Source organism: Miscanthus floridulus, chromosome 1 (genome assembly GCF_019320115.1).
Source record: "Miscanthus floridulus cultivar M001 chromosome 1, ASM1932011v1, whole genome shotgun sequence".
Taxonomy (NCBI): Eukaryota; Viridiplantae; Streptophyta; class Magnoliopsida; order Poales; family Poaceae; genus Miscanthus; species Miscanthus floridulus.
In genome coordinates, this window is record NC_089580.1 from 150261323 (window position 1) to 150277817 (window position 16495).

Here is a 16495-nt window from a genome sequence, read left to right on the forward strand (position 1 = left end):
TCCTCCTCACCTACTGTCGCTCGCCCAGTGCCACCACCGTTTTTTTTTTGCATTTTGGCCCTTTTTAAGAAAAAATATTTACATTTAGACCCCTTGATGTTTTATTTTTGTTTTTTTTTTTACCTAGGGGGTTAGCGTCATGACCGACGGTGTCGAGGTAACACGACTCGGTAGCATGATACCAGCTGGTGACATGGTAGGGATACGACGATGACATGGCATACCTTGGCGCCATGAGAGACAGTGTCGACCGAGGCATCTGGTCACATTGGTAATCACCACCATCTTTTCATAGTGGCAAAAGGCCCACGCCATGGTTCAATACTCCTAGGTGCAGCTACACTTTGAGAGAGTTTTTCGTGCTCCTAGGTGTATCTACTCCCAACGTATGGCTACGTACTTATTTATTAGTTTGACTATGTTTATATACTCGTTTAAGATACTTCAAATCTTACTACGTGAAATATTTCAACAAACCCACATTTTTAGTGCTTAGACCTCGGCATGAGCCAATTAAACACCGATGTATGAGGGTCAGCGCTAAATGACCTCATGCCAAGGCTTGACGAGGCCACGCCACGTCGGGGCTAATGTGGCAGGCTTGAGCGCAACTTGACATAATGCCGATGTGAAGACCTCGACGTTTTATTATTTAGGGGGTGTTTGGGACTGCTCTACAAACTCCACCGTGGAGCAGCTTCACAAAAACTGGAGTTTTTTTAGCACCTCTTTAGGTGCTCTCACAACTCACCCTTTTTCCTCGAACAGAGTGCATGGAGCTGAAACTGTTTGGCTAAAAAACATGAAGCGGAGCTAAAAAACGTGGAGCGGAGTTAAACACCCCCTTAACACTAGGCATTAGCTCCATTTTTGAAATTTTTTCTGAAGGATCTATTTATAAAAAGAGTTTCAAAAAGAGCTAAAATGCAAAATTTAACACCGCGTGAGTCTCATTTTTTTTTCTGAAGGATCTATTTATAAAAAGAGTTTCAGAAAGAGCTAAAATGCAAAATTTAACACCGCGTGAGTCTCAGAATGTGAACAACAGACGTCACTGTTGGGGGCCCAATCCACCGGGTGGTCAAAAGCCTATGTAAGAAGGGTAGGACAAAGACACCCGCTCGGCCCATTTACGGACCAAAAGCCCCGTGACCAGCGCCGCGTGCGTCGGCCGCTATAAAGTGCTAGGGTTTTCCCACGCCGCCACTCCTCCCAACCCGACCACGCCGCGCCTCCGCCTCGAACCCTAGCCGAGCAGAGCTAGGAAGGAATGGTACGTGCGCGCCGCCGCCGCCTCCCCCTCCGCCTCCGTCCACCCGCTAACGTGCAGTTGTTGTGGCTCGCAGGGGAAGGGTACGGGCAGCTTCGGCAAGCGCCGGAACAAGACGCACACGCTCTGCATCCGCTGCGGCCGCCGCAGCTTCCACCTCCAGAAGAGCACCTGCTCCTCATGCGGCTACCCCGCTGCCCGCATCCGCAAGTGTAAGATACGCCTCCCCGCTTCCTCTCTCTCCCTCTCTCTTCGTCCGTTTGCCCCGCTGCTAGATCTAGCCAGTTTTAGTGTTACCTTCTGCTGTTTTGCCCTGTTTGTAATATGTTGCTCCGTGGCATATATCTATATGGCCAAACAGTGTGATTTGGTATGTTTTATTATGAACTTAAAACTGGATGAGCTTTTGACATATGTGGTAGGTTTCGTGCTTTTAGCTTTGTATGCATATCTGTTTATTATTATGCTACCGGCTTCTGTGCTTTCTGCTTAATGTGCTGCTGAATTTGTTCCTGCGGGAAATGATGAAGAAAACATTGGTCCGTGTTTCTGATTATACTTGACTGACAACAATGTTTTCCAAGCTGATCCCTGTGCGCCAATTGCTGATTTTGTGGTACTTTAGAACAGTTGATTCATATGAACCATATTATATTATGCTGCTGTTCACGCCTTGTATGTTTGGGCATTGTCCTCATCTAGAAACCTCATTGTATGCACTTTTTTGTAATATGTTCAACCATGATTTTGTTTACTAACTACTGAATGAAAGCTATGATGAATCATGAAAATTATATTCGCATGTCAGACTTCAGAGATGCCTTGGCATTAATGAGAAGATGTTTCATGTTCTGAGCAGTGAGCATGAGTCTACTAAGTTCTTTTTTTTTATGGGTCACTGGTTTCGTATTCAACACAAATATTTCTGCTTACCTCCTTTGTTTGAGTCTTATGGCCCATTTTCTATCAATTGGCACTTGGCTGCTACTTGTATCTTTGCTTGAGTTTGCACTACATTTAAACACTTCTGTTGCCTGCTTCCACTGTCGATGATCAAGTGATGAGCAATTAACTGCTCCAACGTCATGATTGGAGTTATTCTCCTACGATTTCCATGTTTTAAGTCTGATGATTCTGTCTTTATATCCATGTGCGCCATATTCTGAACAGCATTATACTAAATAAAACAATGATTGTCACTGTTCTCTTTGAAAAATTCAAGCATTTAGTAATCGAGCCTCATAGCACTGATTATCCTATTTCAGTATTGTTATATTCCTTACCAATATACATAGCTAGGTTTTTCTTGCCTGTTTCCTTGGTCAGATGATTAGTTTTTAATTGCAACAATATGATGGGATTATTCTCCTATGATTCCCTCGTTTTAAGTCTCTGATGACGCCACCACATTTTTTTCGATTTCCTTTGCATTCTGCCTGTTTGTCTTTTGACTTCGCCTTCTCGGCGCCTTCATATATTTCTGCTTCATTTGTTTCTAAGCAATTGAACTGCATTGATTGGAAATCCTATAAATTGTAAACCTGGTTTTAGGATTATAAGTCGTGCTTGATTCAACTTCAGATGCCTTGCTTCTAACCTGAATGAACTCAATGTTAACAAATTGGCCCATGATTTCAGATAACTGGAGTATTAAGGCCATCAGGCGCAAGACAACTGGTACAGGAAGGATGAGGTACATGCGACACGTGCCTCGCCGGTTCAAGAGCAACTTCAGAGAAGGTACCTTTCTTTTGTTGTTGATGATCCCTGCATTTTTTACATGGGAATTCTCATCGTTCTTTGTCAAACCTGAGTGGTCTAATTTGAGTGGTTTTGTTAACCTCAACCCAGGGACCGAGGCTGCCCCAAAGAAGAGTGCTGCTGCCAGCAACTAAGTCTGATGTTGCCATCAAGAACCTGAAAAGCTAGAAGTTGGAACTTTTTGTTTGAATTGTACTTCTGACCTATTTAGCCCTAATGCTATGGAAGTACTGGTTTATAGTGCTTTGAATTAAAATCAGACGCCCTGGTGGTTTGATGTATCTTTTTTGGTGAGTATTGTTTATTTGTTACCCCAGTTTGATGCTCATGCAATTATCTTCGCTTGAAAACCGTTGTGCACGTTTGTGCCCTGTACCGCTTTATTAGAGGTGAAAGAGAGCTGCTTCATCTTCCGAGTTACCAAGTTGATAAATAAGTGGGCAATGATTTCTTTGGTGGCATCTATTATCTTATAGTAATCTGAAAGCACACGCAAATTTGCTAAAAGCATTATCCAAATCTTTTTAAAATGATTGTGTCCGGAAACGATGAAAGGTAAATCTTTAGTCACAGGTCACTTCCATGATAAATAAGCACTGACAGCAAGTTTCCTTGTTTAAGATGATTGTGTCTGGAAGTGATGAAAGGTACTCCGTTTCAAATAGTTAGCATTTTTATAGTGTTTTTTCAAAACATTTTCGATTATATCTCACCATATCACTAAGAGCAATGCATTTGCAAGTGTGACTCACACTAAGTGGCACTTAGATACCGGTTGGAACTAATCTTGGCTTGCTTTTGCTCCATCGTCACACCATTTGATGAAAGGGGGGGAAAATGAGAGGACTCCTCATGCAAGAGCCTACCAGGCCCCAAACGAGAGAGGTAGAGGCCATTTCCTTCTGAAGATGGGAGCCACCCCTTGTTACCTGTCGGCCCAACTTCAACTTGGCCCGCTTAGCGCTTACACCGTTCTCCGTCTCCGCCGTCGCCGTGCGTTGTCTCGCTTAGCTTTGGAATCCGAAATCCATTCGTCGCTGCCGCCATCCTCCGTCCGGCACGCAGCCATCGGATCCGCCCACACTGCGCCGCCTTCCGGCTCCTGCTCCTCCCTCGGGCAGGGTGTCTCGCCGGCGCAGTGCCTCGCGGTGTTGCCCGATCACGTCCATCTCGTCTACTCCTCCCTCACGTTCATATCCCAGCGGCGCATCGCGGCGCCTCGTTGTTCTGCCGGCGCCGTTCGTGTCAGAGCGTCGATGGGGGCTGATTGCATAAGTATAGGGTGCTGATTGCAAGTGTAAAATGCAGGATTTCTTGCCACATTAGTCCCTGCAGAAGTCAGGATTGTGAGAAGGGGGCTCGGAAAATGGGGTGGGCGCACCCGGCGGTGGCCATGGAGGAGTGCTCGGTCTGGTCCGGGGTTTCCTGGACGTCCTTGTCCTTACCGGCGGCCGCACCTCGTCCGGCTCCGCTGCTACTTGGACCGCCGACGAGGTCAAGAAGGCCCTCCGGTGGGCGCTCTTCTTCGAGGAGGTTAGCGGTGACCCTGACCCCTCTCGCCTCCATAATGTCTTCTCTGTGCCAATTTCTTATGCTAGACGTTCGCAGATTTTTTTTTTTTTTTTGGCGACAAATAGTTTGTAAGCAATGCCGGTTAGCGCGTCCGAGAAGTGTCTCCTGAGTTGCTCGATTGTGTGCCTGCATTGTGTCCAGATTTTCAAGGACCTGCGTGACTCGGGCCAGTACGAGGATTCTGCAAGAGAGCTCGATGCGGCACTCCTTGAGCTCACTTCAAGAGTTCAAGTGCCGAGTTCCCTAAGGTGCTTCTCCACTCTCCAGAGCTTGTATGGTGTATGTGTTGATTCTGGGGGTTTTAGACGCAGTGATGTTCTGTTACATGTGCAGGGTCTTGCTGCTGTACGTTCAGAAATGCTTTCCATGGCAAGGGTGTTGGTTATGCGACATTTCCTGAAGGCAAAAACAATGAGCGTGGAAAACATTGGTGCTCTTCTTGAAGCGGTTGTTGAGATGGATGAATGGATATCGACAGTGGCGGATCCAAAAACGGACCGGGGGGGGGGGGGGGGGGGGGGGCTAAACAACATAGGCAAAAAAAAATTTGCTTGCTGGACACAGTACACTAATAAGCATAGAATTAGATAATTGATGCAAAGTCAAAGATATATAGAATTATGATAATAAGCATAGAAAAGTACCAAATACAAGGAGTCTTCCGTCTTCAAGAATTCACACCACTTGAACCGCCACGCTCAATGCTACATAATTTTTAAATGTCAAACACTTCTTCAATAACCAAGATAACAAATACAAAGAAAAGCTCTAAAACAATACGCACCTTGGGACCTTAGGTGGCAAGTTTATCTTACGGTTTCTTAAGCCTTGAAAGTGCTTTAAAATTTTATCATCTTCAATGGATGCAAACAAATCCCGCTCAATATAGCATATCATGCTATTATTCATCCAATCATCATTCATTTTATTCCTCCTGTCGGTCTTGATAATATTCATAGCAGAGAAGGCTCTTTCAACTGTTGCTGTTGCCACGGGCAATATCAATGCAAGCTCAATGAGGCGATACACCAAAGGAAAATATGTATGTCTATCAGTTTTAACCATCTTCTCAGCAAGGCCACCAAGATCAATACAAGAGCAAAATTCTTCATCATGTTTGACTTCATCCATGAAATTTTCAAGCTCAGTTCTTAGCTTTTCACATTCATAATCACTAAAGTCAGCATAATAAATCTTAGCAATCTCAACTAATTTCTCTATCTCAAAGTTGGCAAACTCATTTGTCGGATCAAGACAAGCAACACATCTCAATAGTTGAGTTGATCTTTCTGGAAATCGATTGTTCAACTCACAAATTATTTGATCAAGGACAACATTGAAAATCCCATGATGAATATGATGGTAGTAGGTCACATATTTGGCTCCACGACATTTTGAACGACCTCTCATTGGTCCTTGTACTTTTATCATCAATCATCATCAAGGCACCGCAAACCAACGATCTCCAATTTCACTCTTAATTAATTCACTTGTCTCCTCTACACAAGCCCTTACCAAATCTTTTTGAATTGTTAGACAACTCATTTGATTATTCCCTGGAGCATTCTCAGCTATCACAAGTGCAGCCTTAGGATCCTTCTTTCTATACCAATCAAGCATCTCCAAAAAGTTCCCTTTATTTTTAGATGTTTTAGACTCATCATGCCCACGAAATGCTAGAGCTTGCAAAAGAAGAAATCTAGCAATGCCTAACATTATAGTTAAACGAGCTTTATATGCCTCCTCTTCTGCTACAGTTGTTACTGCCCACACATGTTCTACACTTTGCCTTTGATTTTTGAAATCATTTGCTCGTTTTCTTGCTGCACTATGGTAGCCATCAATTGATTGAGTATGCTTCAGCAAAGAAGCCTTTCCCTTTTTCCAATTTTTGAACCCTACTCTGATGAATGTCTCATTATCAACAAAATTGCTTGCTGGTGGTGGCTTAAAGAGGTAGCAATAAAAGCAATAGGCTGCATCCTTGGCAGGACTGTACTCTAACCAATCAAATTGAGTAAACCATGATTTAACAAAACCTCTAGTTTGAGTTTTACCCGCTGTTCTTTCATACTCACAATTTGGTTGATATGGACTCATCTGTAAATATGATCTCCTAGCATCATCCCTAATATCATGGTGGAATTCATCAATTGGCTTTCTAAGACCTGGATCAGCAACTATATCATTCATATCAAGCTCAATGCGGGGTCTTTTTTGCACAACCCGACTCTCTTGAGTAGAAGTAGAAGCATCTTTCTTAGCAAAAAATTTTTCCATTCTACAACTACAAAGTAAAACCAATCGGATCACTGACTGAAAAAATAAAAGAGGAATTAAAGAGCCGCACAGAGGGGATCAGTTCTCAACCTGTCAGCCTGTCCTGGGACCTGGCCACCAGGGGGCTGGCCGGTTGGGGCTGACCTACCGCGCCGCCGCGGGCCGCCCGACGCCCGTCCTCCCTGGTTGCAGGCTGCCGGCTGCACGCTGCTGGCTCCGGCCGCCCGGCGCGGCGGTGCCCGTCCTCGCTGTCGCTGGGCGCTGGGCCGCTGGCCGATGCGCGGAGCAGAGGGGGTGGGAGGGGGGCGAGGCCGCGAGGGGGCGAGGAGCGAGGGGAGGCGCGACACGCGAGCAGGCGAGCCGCGAGCCCGTGAGGAGGCGCGGCGGGCGGCGGCGGGGAGCGATGCTGCGCCTGCGCGACGCGCGAGGAGAAGCCAGAAGCGGTGCTGCAGCGATGCGTCTGGTCGACTGGTCGTGACTCCGTGAGGCCGTCTGCTCTACGCCTCTGCTGGCCGTGAGTTTTGGGCTGGGCTAAAGCCTGTTAAAATTTTTTTTGCAGCCCACCGGGGGGGGCTGCAGGCCCCCGTACGTCCGCCAATGGATATCGATGGCATTTGTGCTGGAGCCCATCGGCGGCTTCCACAGTGGGCGTGCTGGAGCTCGGCATCATCGGAGCGTGCGGCTTGCCAAGGGGTCGACGGACGCGTACTGTGTGGCCAAGTACGCGGCAAGAAGTGGGTGCGCACGCGCACCATTACCGACAGCCTCAACCCACGGTGGAACGAGCAGTACACGTGATAGGTGTACGACCCGTGCACTGTGCTCACGGTCGCCGTGTTCGACAACTAGCGCATGTTCGCCGGCCCCGGTGACGGGCGGCAGGACTACCGGGAAGGTGCGGGTGCGCGTGTCCACGCTGGAGAGCAACCGAGCGTACACGACGTCGTACCCGCTGCTGGTACTGCTGCGGTTGGGGCTGAAGAAGATGGGCGAGGTGCAACTCATTGTGCGGTTCTCGTCACCGGCGCAGCTCCCGGACACGTGGGCCACGTACACGACGCCGCTGCTGCCGCGCATGCCGTCGCCCTGCCACACGGGTGCAAAAACAGGCCAGCCGCTGTGGGCGTGGGCGAGCCGCCACTGCGGGCGTCCTGAGGCTCGGTTTCCGCGCGGCGCTCGGCTCGACGAAGTCGTCGCTGCCGACCGGCAGCTGCTTCGGCGCCGCACCACCGGCAGCTGCTTCGGCACCCCCGGCTCTTGCGACCCCGACGGCCGCTTCTTCTTCGGATCCTCCCCGGGCGCCGCGGCGGCGTCCTTGGCCGACGACCCCGGCCTCACAACGAACACCGCCGCCTTGTTCACCGTCGCCTGGGGGCGCAGCCAAGCCTCGAGCAGAGCACAGGGGCGCCGGAGCAAGCAGCAAGCAGAGCATGCGGCGAACAACTTGGGCGACTGGTACACCTTAGAGCGCGTGTACGCGGCGTACGGCGCGTCGGTGTTCCACGCCTCCGGGAACGCGTCGTCGGCCTGCGTGCCGATCCACACCGCCACCATGATGTCCCCCGTCACCATGCCGGGCTCGCCGCCCTCGAGCCTGTACCACTGCGGCGCCAGCGGGCCATCGGGCTGGTCGCGGACAGGCACGTCGGAGAGGTCGAAGCGCACGCCGCCGAGGAAGGCTTCGTTTCTCAATCCTAAAGGAAGTAACCAATACTACCGCAAAAATACACGGAAACATCAATCTTTGTCCCCTCTTAACTCCGAATCCGTTTAGTTTTGGCACAAGAGGTAGTAACAAATGTTGTAGAGCTGCGCGAAATCTCCAACTTTGCTTAAAGTGCCAAAGTCTAATTCAGCCTGGTTGAAGAGATATAAGCTTCCAAAGTGGGGTGGCGCGGCGCCGTCTACCGGCTTCTGCTCGCGCGCCCGCTGGGCTGCGGCTGACCTGCATGGCCACGGCATCATGCCACGTCAGCACGAGAAACCAACGTGGAGAGGTATGGACCTAGGTGATACGGCGTACAAAGTTTATGGATCCAAAAAGCCACTTTAAAAGTTGATGGACCTAACCAAAACCTCCTCACAAGTTAATGGACCTATGATGCATTTAACTTTTTTTTAAAATTTTTTTGTGATCATCAATGGCAATTCAATGTTTGTAACTGATCGTATAGGTCAAGCTTGTTCCAGATATACCTTGCTCAAATAGATAAGCAATTTCATGAAGCTACTCCTGCAGACCGGTATGCTATTAAAAAAATAGTTAATATGAGATAAGTCAGATTTCAAATTCCTGTGTTAGTTATTATTAGTATGTGTTAATGCTTACTGTTTTTCAGAAAGTGTAAATGCAGAGGAGATGAAACAGATCAGCACCGTAACTGTAAGTTATTCATAATTGGAGCTGCTCCCTTTCTCAGATTTCAAATGAAGCGCTCAAAATTCTTGAGCTAAAGCCAGATCAGCACCGTAACTGTAAGTTATTCATAATTGGAGCTGCTCCCTTTCTCAGATTTCAAATGAAGCGCTCAAAATTCTTGAGCTAAAGCTTGTTTTTCTTCGTTCCAGGTGAGATTACTGAAAGGGTAGCTACTACAGTGCATATATATATATATATATATATATATATATATATATATATATACATACCGTACGTACGTATCGGTTCGGTTCAAAAGCGTGCATGGATGGAGCGACGTACAGCGTATTCGGCAGCCTGTATTCGGCTTATAAGCCTTGGTTTATCAGCCAATGAACAGTATTTTTCTTTTACACTAAACCAAGTCAACAATCCTTTCGACCATGATTTATAAATCAATCCAGCCGGAACGATAAGGCTGATATACGGTAGTATTAGCTGTCAACGATCCGGGTGGTGGGGGTGCATGGAGAGCCATTGACAGGTCTAGTGGACCGACGGCACCGAGACGCCGCGGACGTCAAATCATATCCCCCGCAAAATTAAACAAACAATCATAGGGCTTATCTTGTTTATTTGGATTACAATTAACTCAAGAGAAAAACGTAACGGTGTGTACTCTGTCTCCTCCCGCACCCGCAGTCCCGGCCGCGTTCCACGCCAGACGTACGTACGCGTAGGTCTGCTCGGCCCCCGCCCCCAAAACTCCAGCTTCCAAAAGTTACAGACGTGCAGTGCACCGACCGACCGACCGACGACGAATTACACGCTCACGCTGGCACGTTCATCATTTTTTGATTCGTCATCATATCCATGCATGCACGCCTAGCTAGCTTCACATAAATAATTACTATGTTAGTACAATATTCTGCTCCTGGCTCGGCCCACACCTTCCAAGCAACCTAATAATAACTGTGAGGTGCTCCAGTAATATTAAGATATATAATCAAACATTATCATCGGATGCGATCCGATAGTGTCTCCCATATGCACCTTGATGTTGATGATAAAAGTACAAGGACCTAGCGTGGCGTTCACTCCACACCTGTTTTATGCTGCCCCTGACCCCTGTCCTCTGCATTGCTTCGGGCTCCCAATCCCAGCCTAAACGTAAACGAGACCACGAAATCGTCTGCTACGATCGGATTACGTACCTCTTGTAAAATATCTGTTCCTCATCCTCTTACTACTGTCGGTAGTATAATACTAAAAAAAAAGTAAGTGCTCATGTACTACCGGTGTATTCACCTTGCACATTGTGCATCTTAATTAGTACTCTCTCCCTTCCAAATTATAATTCGTTTGACTTTTTTTTACTCTAAGCTTGACCGCTCGTCTTATTCAAAAAATTATATAAATATAGTTAAATTTAAATCATTCTTAAAAAACTTTTGTTATTAAAGAAAGCCACAACAAAAGAAGTAATATTTAACACAAATTTTTGAATAAGACGAGTGGTCCAATTTAGAATAAAAAAAGTCAAACGAACTATAATTTAGAACGGATTTAGTATTTTTAATACAAGGGGACATCCCTTGGTGTATGCTTTTCGCGGACGATGTAGTGCTAGTTGATGAAAGCCGGACATGAGTGAATCAGAAACTGGAGTTATGGCGGGAGACTTTGGAGTCCAAAGGTTTTAGACTTAGTAGAACTAAAACTGAGTATATGAGATGTGACTTCGGCACTACTACTCGGGAGGAGGAAGATGTTAGTTTAGAAGGTCAAGTAGTGCCTAGGATGGATACCTTTCGATATTTAGGATCAATGCTACAGAGGGACGGAGATATTGATGAAGATGTTAGCCATAGAATCAAAGCAGGGTGGATGAAGTGGCGGCAAGCGTTTGGTGTCCTATGTGATAAAAGGGTACCACAGAAGCTAAAAGGCAAGTTTTATAGGACGGCGATTAGACCTGCTATGTTGTATGGTGCAGAATGTTGGCCTACGAAAAGACGACATATTCAACAGCTAAGTGTCGCGGAAATGCGTATGTTGCGTTGGATTTGCGGGCATACAAGAAGGGATCGAGTTCGGAACGATGATATACGTGAGAGATTAGGGGTAGCGCCAATTGAAGAAAAGCTTGTCCAACACCGGTTGAGATGGTTTGGACATGTGCAACGGAGACCTCCAGATGCACCGGTGCGTAGTGGAATCCTAAGTCAGGATAGTAACGTGAAGATAGGTAGAGGAAGACCGAAGTTGACTTGGGTAGAGGCAATAAAAAGAGACTTAAAAGGATGGAATATACCCAAAGACTTAGCCTTAGATAGGAATGCTTGGAAGACAGCTATTCACGTGCCTGAACCTTGATTGTTTCTGTTAGGTTTCAACTCTAGCCTACCCCAACTTGTTTGGGACTTAAAGGCTTTGTTGTTGTTGTTGTTGTTAGTATTTTTAATAAAAAAAAATAGCAGCTGCGACTGCTCTGTGTTCCTGCTGCATTGGAGTTGTAAGCATCCATTTGCTCAAGCAGCCGCGCCGTCGTGTTGACCGTGCCAAATACTAATTAACTAGTCCATCATGCGCGCCATCGCGCGCGCCGGCAAATCACTCGGTTAAGGCATAGAAAAAAAATAAGTTTAATATTTGAACGGAAACAATATTAGGAGTTTAACGTAGATACGGCATGCACAAAAACCTAAAGATTGGAGCTCTTTTTATATTTAATACGGTAAGGCTATTAAAAAATTAATAGTGATCTATGCTTGGATCAGTAGAACGACAGTACTATATCTCGGTGATGTAATAACCAATCTAAAATCTTTAGCTTTGGCGTCCACATATTTCGCCCAACATGCATAGTTTTCCAAGGTTTTCTACTTTGTATTTTGGAATCAATAAATAGTAGACATATCTGACCTTGCAGAGTTTGGTATTCCATTGTGCGCAGAGGCCATAAACGCGTGGTTACATATATGTTCGGGAGATACAGGATTATAGAATGTTTGTGGCATAATGTAACTTCTGAGTTGACTCAATTCATATAGCTCAGGCTACAGAACAATGTGATGATGCAAACCTGAAACATAACATGCAACAAACAGAATCACCTTGTAAAACCATTTTGGGTACTGAACAAATTACAGTGATGCTAAGCAGGGAGTTCAATGGAGAGGCAAATACTGGCCTCTAAATGTTGACCGTGTTCCTCATAGATCATGGGCGATCATGTAGATGCTAATCATGTTAGTATTAAAAAAACAAAAATGATGGGAGGTTACCGCTGAAACCATGGCAACGTTTAATCACGAATTTGGTAAGCATGTCTATCAGTGTAATGCAAAGTAATATCGGCGTTGGGAATTCAGGTTTTCTTTTTTGTAAACCACATATTTAAATATTGTATCACCTGAAATACACATTACATAGAAATTAATAAAGAAAACTAAATTTAGGTAAATCAGCGTTACTGAATGAATAGCAAGCAATGAATTAGTGGCAGTGCATGATGCCTAAGAAATAAAGGATAATGTCACATGGCACCACAACAGAGAAAGCTGGAAGGCAATCTTTTTGCAGCCGAATGTTGGGTACGTAGAAAATTAGCAAAACAAAAGCGCTAGCATTCATTACTGAAATACAATATTAATCGCATCAGAATAGGCTGCACAGTTTGTGGCTGGCCCTAGGAAGGATCGAAGCCATATCTTATTTGTCTGAGAATGTAATGCACCGAATTGCTGGAACAAGGAAATCTAGAATGAGCGTATATACACGGCAGTTTAAAATATTCCATTTCTATTTAATGGGAATGGCATAATATAGTTTCCTTCATTGGTGGAGCAGTAGGTCTGTATAGAGTCTTGATGCAACTATATAAAGTAGAACTATATTGAAAAAGCAGTGGACATATTTGCTGGCTTAACAGAACGTAAAATGGGACTGTGGATGTATAATGAGATGTAAAGAAACAAAGAATTCTATAATCAGTAATATGGAGTTATCAGCAACCATGATATTTCATACTAAACAAATTACCATTATGGTTGACGAGCCGACTCTAATAAATTATCGAAAAATGATTATTTCTCTTAATCATAATTTACACACACCGTAAATGCACACATTTTTAGGCATCATCTATAGCACTGTTGGACACAGTCACAAGCTGTAGCAAGAAGTATTTGAAAAGACTAGATGGATTAAATCGGATGGAGGAGAGATACCGGATAAATGGAGATGTACGCAGCCTGCCTTGATCACACACATTCGACATGGTGCATTGTATAAGGAAAATCAACAACAAATGGTGGGTGTTCAGCCGAACCTATGAGCAAATGAGTAGTAGAGTGATCACGCCACAGCAGTTGCTCTATACGATCACACCAAGGATACAAAGAAATTGCAAATCCCTTAACTCTGCGCAATAATGTTGTGGAGCATTCAGGCGACACAAGGTGGAAAATTAAATAAAGCATGGCAGAAACAACAATCTTAGAACCTAGGTGGTAACAAAACCCTACAAAGGTAACCTAGCAAAAGGGGAAAAATTGCAATAAGGAGGGTCTTTGGAGTAGGAATATTTTGCTAAAAGCGGTTAAACCTGAATCTGTAAACATTTTGATAGCATGACTGCATGAGTAGCAGCAGAGGGAGTTTAGTGCAGCAAAGTAGATTACATCATAATCATAATTATGCAGTATGAATGGGTAGAAAAACGTAAATGCATTGAATGGGGCACTGCTTGGGCCCAACCGTGTATGAACAAATCAAATTATTAAGTTTCATCGGGCTTTGTTTTATCATCAGAATCAAACACATACATGATATGAAGGCTAATTTTTTTGTAAGCTAAGAAATAGTTGTAATAGAAAGATATGTAACCTCTGAAACATCACTGATCAATGGAAGGTATACAAAAAGGTCATATTCATATCCCATAAATAGATACCAGAAAGGAACAAGGAAAAAATGGATGAACATACCATGGCCTTGTGACTAGCCAGCTGTCAATTGCATTTATGGCAGAAACAACTTACATGGGAGAAATCAGCTTAAATGAGAGGAGCAACCTAATGTACCTTGAAGAAGAGGGTGAGGAGATTAATCCAAGAAGCACCTAAAAGTAGCAGGTATTGACTAGGTTATCAAAGGGAAAAATAGTGGAGCGATTAATCCTGCTGAATTGACGAAGCCCAACCAACACAGTAATGATCCTGTGAAGAGATGCAGTTGTAAAAAAATAAGTAAGATGAAATGAGCTGGGGAAAACATTAGAATACAGAGACCAGATCATTTCATCTGGTCTCTCTATTCGTAATGATCCGTAATGCTCGGATCACTGTACTCTAATGATCATGTGGTCACTATCAAGGTACACTTTGTCATTATCAAGGCACAGACCAAAGATCAGGAAGCATTACGGATCCGGCTCAGTACGAGCCACCCTGCCACGGGGAAAGAATATAGCTTGACAAAGTGTACCTTGATAATGACTCAACCGGCGTGAACACACAATAACTGCAAATGACATGAGCCTATAGCAAGGACTCTCATCATGGATCTATATTGAGTCAAACATTTTTTTTGGTTGCATCTAACGCTGGCTAGCCAGATTAGGCGTACAAAGAAGCTGTTATTTCCTATAAAATATTGGCAGTAAGATGCAGGGATAAATTGATAAGGTGATCACTTCGCTAAAAGTCACCATAGGCAGCAAGGCATAAGCCTATATCGCTAAGCTGAACATTTTTTAGAAGCTATTATTAGAAAGTAAAGCAAACCATGACGCACTACATTGCCGCTGCAACTTATATACATACAAACTGAAGGATCGAGATGGCGACTAGAGGGGGGTGAATAGTCTTTTCTAAAACTTAATCGCGTCGGCTAACCGATACAAATGCGGAATTAAAACTATCGGTCTAGCCAAGACTATACCCCACTATATATGTTCACTAGCACCTTGCAAAGATAACAATTATGCAACAAAGGTGCCGGGCTAGTTAGAGCTCTCCTAAACAATTCTAGGAGCACGGTAACACAAACCTATGCCACTAGTACTTTAAGCAACAAGGGAGCTCCTACACATGCTAGTAAGCAAAAGCACAAAGCTAACTAAGCTCACTAGCAATGCTCAATAATAAGGCAACCAATGCCTAATTAGAGAGCGCAAATACTTAGCTACACAAACTAAGCAATGTGACTAACAAGGTTACTAAAACCAAATTAGCCACGCAAGGGAGCTACTTCTATGCTACATAAGCAAGAAGGTAATTAGCAAGCTACACAAGCTATCTAATTACAAGAGCGGCTACACAAGCTTAATATGTATAAAAGTAATTGCAAGCTTGTGTAAAGGGGATGCAAACCAACGGGAAGAACAAGGTTGACACGATGATTTTTCTCCCGAGGTTCACGTGTTTGCCAACACGCTAGTCCCCGTTGTGTCGACCGCTCACTTGGTGGTTCGGCGGCTAATTAGCATCACCCGCTAAGCCCGCACGTCGGGCGCCGCAAGAACCTACCCCGTAGTGAGGGTAGCTCAATGACATGCTTTACTAGAGTTGCTCTTCGTGGCTCCCGCGGGGCGAGCACAATGCCCCTCACAAGCTCTTCTCCGGAGCCCCGCACAAGCTTCTTGCGGGCTTCAACGGAGACCACCACCAAGCCATCTAGGAGGTGGCAACCTCCAAGAGTAACAAGCACCACCGACTTGCAACTCGATCACCTAGTGCTACTCGATGCAACCTCACAATGCAATCGCACTAGAATCGCTCACTCACACAATCGGATGATCGCTATCAAGTATGTGTGAGATGGAGGGCTCCTAAGCACTCTCAAGCATGGACACAAAGTCCCCCAAGGTGCTCAGCACCAGCCATGGCCGAAGGCCACTTCTATTTATAGCCCCAAGGGCTAAACTAGGCGTTACCCCTTCACTGGGCAACGGTCGGGCCGACCGGACGCTCCGGTCGTGTTGACCGGACGCTGGACCTCAGCGTCCGGTCGCTCGCAGACGGCCACGTGTCCTGATTCCAACGGTCACTAGATTTGACCGGACGCAGCAGCTTTCAACTGACCGGACGCTGAACCCCTAGCGTCCGGTCGTTTCCAGTAAGGTACCGACCTCGACCGAACGCGTCCGGTCACACTTGATCGGACGCAGCCAGCGTCCGGTCACACTCCAGCTTCTGCGTCATCGTACGTCAGCCTGACCGGACGCAGCCTGCCAGCGTCCGGTGCAT

The 16495-nt window shown here is 45.5% G+C and overlaps 1 protein-coding gene, 3 non-coding genes and 1 pseudogene across 4 annotated transcripts; all 5 read left to right on the forward strand.

Moving 5' to 3' along the window:
• Positions 1-1137: 1137 nt before the first annotated feature.
• LOC136497786 (large ribosomal subunit protein eL37x-like) lies at positions 1138-3381 on the forward strand. The gene is made up of 4 exons (XM_066493650.1): positions 1138-1273; positions 1347-1482; positions 2909-3010; positions 3122-3381. Exons 1-4 carry the CDS (start codon positions 1271-1273, stop codon positions 3163-3165), a joined length of 285 nt encoding a protein of 94 aa, XP_066349747.1. The 5' UTR covers positions 1138-1270; the 3' UTR covers positions 3166-3381.
• LOC136512151 (small nucleolar RNA R64/Z200 family) lies at positions 2037-2132 on the forward strand. The gene has a single exon (XR_010772991.1). It is a non-coding gene; the product is annotated as a small nucleolar RNA R64/Z200 family (small nucleolar RNA).
• LOC136512120 (small nucleolar RNA Z199) lies at positions 2322-2404 on the forward strand. The gene has a single exon (XR_010772984.1). It is a non-coding gene; the product is annotated as a small nucleolar RNA Z199 (small nucleolar RNA).
• Positions 2590-2671, forward strand: LOC136512112 (small nucleolar RNA Z199). The gene has a single exon (XR_010772980.1). It is a non-coding gene; the product is annotated as a small nucleolar RNA Z199 (small nucleolar RNA).
• Positions 3382-4397: 1016 nt separating the features above from the next.
• LOC136465338 (uncharacterized) lies at positions 4398-7361 on the forward strand (annotated as a pseudogene).
• The last annotated feature ends 9134 nt before the right edge of the window (positions 7362-16495 follow it).

What these genes read in the sequence shown, in the direction of transcription:
- LOC136497786 (XM_066493650.1), top strand. An exon ending in CGCTGCCCGCATCCGCAAGT is followed by an intron (nt 1,483 to 2,908) that starts GTAAGATACGCC and finishes CCATGATTTCAG; the next exon opens with ATAACTGGAGTATTAAGGCC. An exon ending in CAAGAGCAACTTCAGAGAAG is followed by an intron (nt 3,011 to 3,121) that starts GTACCTTTCTTT and finishes ACCTCAACCCAG; the next exon opens with GGACCGAGGCTGCCCCAAAG.